Consider the following 5,437-nt stretch of genomic DNA (forward strand, 5'->3'; position numbering starts at 1 on the left):
AATCTCCCCATCATTCATTCCATCTTTGGGCACCGCGGCATTTGCCAGTTCACCCGAGCTAGACATTGTAAACTTGCGATTATGGTCACTGTTTTGTTGCTTTGTGGTGATGCCTTTGTTGAGATGTGGTCTTGAAGGATGCCCCGAGTTTCTGTATGATCCCCAGCAAGAACCTAGGGCAATGAACAAACCCAGAAGTCGGTTAACGTGCAGGCACCAAGGTTTTCAAGCCTATTGCGCCTCGGTTTTTTCAAATCACATTGGGGGAACCACTTATCCATGGTTAACTATCGTTATGCTGGACGCTGCTGTTATCCGTTTTTAACTTTTGCTCTAGCAATCGGTTTGGTGGGGCTTAAATGACGTAAGTCAGCACATATATAGCAGCTCGAGCATCAGCCCGGTCAGCACCTACAAATTTTCCTCTCATTCATATATAGACTCGAAGGGCTTATTGGAATTTTGGAGCAGTTTCTCGTTCGACCGACCGCGGGGCGGAACGGATGACCCGAACACCTTAAAACATTGAGCGACAAGAAGAGACATCAAAACACATCCATCCAAAGGTCCAACTCGAAATGCTAACAACAATATTGATTTGAAATCAGTGGTTTGCCTGTGCTGAAGTATGTCAACGGATGCACCATAGGAATCGCATATCAAAAGCCAGTTGGTAAAGGATGAAACTGAAAAAAATATCGGACAGAAATATTAAATTACAAAAACAAAGAACAATACCGAAGAATAAGATTTTTGCGACAAAGTCAGACCACGAGTCCAGTCTATGGAAGCCAAAAACTTAGCCGTAACGCAGTTCGCCTGTATGACTTCAAAGATAACGACAAAATTCAGTCAAATTTCTTGGGGCCCATCGTCTAATTTCGGATGTTTTTTTCCAAACACAGGGTATTTCGAACGTGAGTGGCTATACTGAAGATATTATTAACAGCAATAACAATGTTCATTTTCACCTCGTAGGTGGCATGCCTTTAGGCACAATCGTATGGCTAGTCAGAATAAAAGCATGACTGGAGGAGATTGCATGTATAGGGGTGCTTCGGAGATGCGAGAACGTCATGGGTGGTGGGCTCTGTCTGATGTAGAGGTGGTCACCACTTAAGCGGTACGGATAGCGAAGCAAAGCTACTGTGCGTTTTTGGGGGAGAGCATCGAGCAAGATCAGATCGTTAGGATTTGACCAACCTGACTTTTCATTGCAATTTCGGTTTCTGGCTCTTTCAGGATTTCGGTTCTACTTACGGTGTTTATTCGGCCCCATCAGTATTATCTCTCCGTCGAACCTATCCACTGCACTGACTTCCTACAACAATAGCAAAAGTGAGTCTATAGAGTTTCAGGGAAAATGTGCTTTCGAGACAAAAGTTTACATTTGCCTCCGCGTCGAATTACTTCATCTCCATCTCCATCTCCAACTTTGTTTTTGTGGCTCTGGCCATTAACTCGACTGCCCAAGACCACTCGTGGCTAGCAATCGTTCTCACTTTTAGTTTATGTCAGCAGGCTTCATATTTGAACCGTACCTCATACCCATTGTCCTAGTTTTTCGGTCCCGGCAGTTGCGCTGACTTTTCATGTAATAAGAATGCCTCGTTGGTTGTACCTTCCTACCCGTTGTGCTGTTGCCCGTCGCGTTCAGGTCGCAACGACTTGGCACGTTTCCTCCAAGTTGAGAAACGAACATATTGCTATTATTTTATCGGGTATCGCTCACCATTTTTGACATTGTCCTCTTTTTCGCGCACACTCCATTACCCCCAAGTCCTCTAGTCATGCTTTTTTTAAATGTAAACGTATATTCATGCCCGCCGCTGAGCCACCCACAAGTTGGAAATAAACATATTATTATTATTAATATTATTATTATTAGGCTCGCTTTCCGGGTTTTGGTTATGGAATCGTATTATCGTGGTTGCCGAGAGCGGGGGGAAATATGGTTATCATTCTGATACTACTCAGAGAAAAACTGAACTGAAAGGCGTGTACGGTCCATGATACGTGTGTAGATGTGTTTTGTAAAAGGGGGGTGCTAATTTGTGTTCACAAAAACCGCATTCTACACATCAAATGAATTGGCTGGCACACTAGTCCGGCTTGAAATGTAGATCAAAGTAAGAAAACAAACTTAGTCAAGGGCATTCAAAATGGTACATCGATGGGACTAAAGCAGCGCAACAAAAAAGGTAGGGTTCATAACGAATGGGAGAAAATTCTTCCGTCTTCGTGGTGTGAATCTCGAAAGATCAAAGTTCTAAGCGTGGCCATTCAACAGAAATTTTTTTGGGGAGCAAAGTGGTTTGTAAGTCGTTTGTAAGTCGAAGTATCAATAGGTGCAACCGAGACGCCCCTGCAGGCGACGCTGCTTATGAGGAGAAAAGTCAGGCGATAGTATCGTTCTCACTGGGACAGATTAAGGAGATATGGCATTACCTTTCGACATGGTCCTGAATATAACTCAGCGTGTTTTCATCACGCTAGAGCCATAAAGGACCGAAAGAAAGACTGATCCAGGCGCAACCACATGAGGAAGGAATATGTGGTAACATATTTGCCCTTACCTACGGGAGGATAGCGGGATGGGTGAGCCGACCATTTTGATAACCTTAGAAGAATCAGGGTACACTAGCAATGGAGGATGTTGAGCACGATTGAGACCATAATGCCTTTGTGACAAATAACTGCGGGCAGGAATTGAGGTACAGATGGTGACGGTGGAGCTGATAAATTCGGATGGCCTTAAAATGACTGGGGATTTTGTGGATTTTAGGTGAAGGGTAGTTGATCCGGGACCAGTGATGCATTACCATTGCTGTTCGGAGGGAATGCCATTGAAGATGTAAGTACAGCTCCGAGGAAGACCATATAGGACTCTGCGAGCAAAAACGATCACTAGCGTGGATCCTGTGAGTGAATTTTAACACGTCTCTTCGGTGGCATGGAGATCAGAAAAAATTGCCCAGCACAGACTTTCACTAACGTGGCAGTCGACTACGAATGGGCTCATCCGGCGAGACAGTATATCCAGAACGTACGGGCTTTGCCTTTGATCCAAAATTATACCACAGACGATCGTGTCAAATGGCCTTGTAGGATCGGAGGGCAAGATCCATCCTTTGCTTGTTTTCATAGCTGTGGAGGTATCGGCGAAAATTGTGCTGGGTGTGTTGAACAAGGGTGGAACACATGTTAGTGGATGCTGGTGGGTAAGATGGAGGTGCGCGGCTATACAAGACAAAGATCTCTGGGAATCTTTGCGTGGGGCCTGTCGGCTCGTGATCACTAGAGTCAGATCGCTGCGCAGATGAGGTGGTTTGATGGGAGGGATAAGGCTGAAGATGTGATGAAGGCTGCTCTGGTAGTGAGCAACTCTCAGTTAGGCAGGGGAAGATCTTGGACGGGCGCCTAAGGAGAGCACTGGGAAGTTTCAGTAGACAGGAGCGGAGGTGGATGGGTGTTTTTCTGGAGCCTGTGAGGGAGACCGTTGCCCTGAAACTGTGGAAGAGTTAGACTGTGGCCCGTAGAATGTGAGCTCCGAGGGTATTTTAGAACGCGAAAAAAGGGTTAATCTTTGTGACAACTGTACGAGTTCGAGCGTCTGAAGTAAGTACTGCATCTAGAACGCTGGTAAAGGTACTTTTGAATGCTTTTATTCCGTGAGCCCCCACACAGGCAAGCTTATTGCCTGGCACCACATCTTACAGAACCGTGCTACATCGTCTTTTCGCTTTTGTTATTCAGGTGAATGGAAGACACTTAACGGTGAGAAAAAGCCGATTCGGGAACCTCGATCCTGTGTATCAGTCCGCGAATCAGTGAGTCATTCAGCTCTCAGCAAACTATTACGTTCACCGAACCAATCAGCATCCGGTACCTTCGACTCGCGTGCTGGGGCCACTCGCCGGGTACGTTTAGGAAATGATTCGCTCTGTCCAGACAGCTGGCCGTTTGCTGTTCCGTAGTAAGAAACACAAATTCTAATGCATTATCTGATTCAGGTTCTCAGAGGGAAACCTTTCTGCGCCCTTTAATAAAGGCCGGGGCACACTCTACTAATCCTGAATACTTCAATCGCGTGGAACCATACGAAATATATAGATCTCGTTTCCTCAATGCTTTCAATGACCAGACACTAGATAGTTGGTGGGTGAGGCATTGGCTGCTAAAGCTACACCAAGAAGACTCAATCCCTCCTCCTGAAGTGGTTGAAAGTGCTCTTCGAGCCTGTCGGCGGCTGAATGATATTGCGCTCGCAATTCGCTTCCTGGAGACGATCAGAGTAAGAATTGTTCTTCCTTTGACGTATTCTTCTTAGCTGAAATGCAAGGTTGTTTCTGGATCTTGGGATTGGATGCAGAAAGAGATAGACCCGACCATGAAGGAGTTAGGAATACCTACCTTGGCCACATTGGGATACGAGAAACCGCAGTTGGCCTTCCCGGATCCCGACGATTGTTTCACTTAGTGGATTCGATCTTGTATAGCGCCTGCCACTTAGTTGTAACTAAACCGGTTTCTGATGAGCGACTGACACGCAGGAGACTTGTTCTTTTCCTGTATTACCTGAAATTGTTAGAATTTCCCATGTTCAGTCATCCAATTTAGATCATTCGTTGTTCTACTCAAGTCTTAGAGGCGAGGAGCACCGGAAACATCCGTACTTTTCGTGACGCCGTTCCGTTATGTCAAGAATAGCCATCAAAAATCACTTATCGGACGACGTTATTTTGACTTGTATTGCCAAATGTATTCTCCGGATGAAGTACCTTCTGTCCCACAAAAAAGTTTCCTAATTGACTGATTGCGCATTCCCTGTGTTTCTACGAATTCAACGTAGTCCAGAAATTAACACGAGGCGACTGGCCGGAAAGTCAATGTTTTGAATCCAGTCCTGGCCTCTCGGTCACTTATGTCTGGGTTTGGGTGACCTGGCAGAAGCTGAGTGAGACGTTTAGAATGTATCCGAGAACGAGTTAGAACAGAACCCGGGTTATCGAGGCTAGACGACGTTTTGCTTGTCTAAGGGCAAGCGTGGATGAGCTGAAATGTACATACAAAGGTTCAGTACGAGTATATAGGGAAGAGTAATAATAAGCACACAATAATTATGACGTTCACATAGACATTGGTAGAATGGACACATATATGCTGATGTACATAGCGGATGATTTACTGAGTCCGGTTTCTGTGTTCCTTAAACCGTAAGGATGAACAGTTCGCTTTTCTAGAATTTCAGGTTAATTCCGTTGCTCTTAGAAGGACCTTACCGAAGAGGGTTCAGATGCTTGAGAGCTATCAGGCTTACGTCCGGTTGTTTCAGTCATTTCTGGGAGTTCGATGTCCTCATTGTATTCATATGGATCAAGAACGTCGTCATTTGTACCCTGAACCGCTGGGGCTAGACGGCGAAGGGATACGGTTT

The 5,437-nt window shown here is 45.4% G+C and overlaps 1 protein-coding gene across 1 annotated transcript; it reads left to right on the forward strand.

The window, feature by feature from the left end:
• Positions 1 to 3,933: 3,933 nt before the first annotated feature.
• On the forward strand, positions 3,934 to 4,480 carry T265_11550 (hypothetical protein; the record flags this gene model as incomplete). The annotated part of the gene is made up of 3 exons (XM_009178230.1): positions 3,934 to 3,976; positions 4,014 to 4,294; positions 4,331 to 4,480. The coding sequence occupies 3 exons, from the start codon at positions 3,934 to 3,936 to the stop codon at positions 4,478 to 4,480; spliced, it is 474 nt and encodes a 157-aa protein (XP_009176494.1).
• Positions 4,481 to 5,437: the final 957 nt, after the last annotated feature.

The sequence above is a fragment of the Opisthorchis viverrini genome (genome assembly GCF_000715545.1).
Source record: "Opisthorchis viverrini unplaced genomic scaffold opera_v5_516, whole genome shotgun sequence".
NCBI classification, from domain to species: Eukaryota; Metazoa; Platyhelminthes; class Trematoda; order Opisthorchiida; family Opisthorchiidae; genus Opisthorchis; species Opisthorchis viverrini.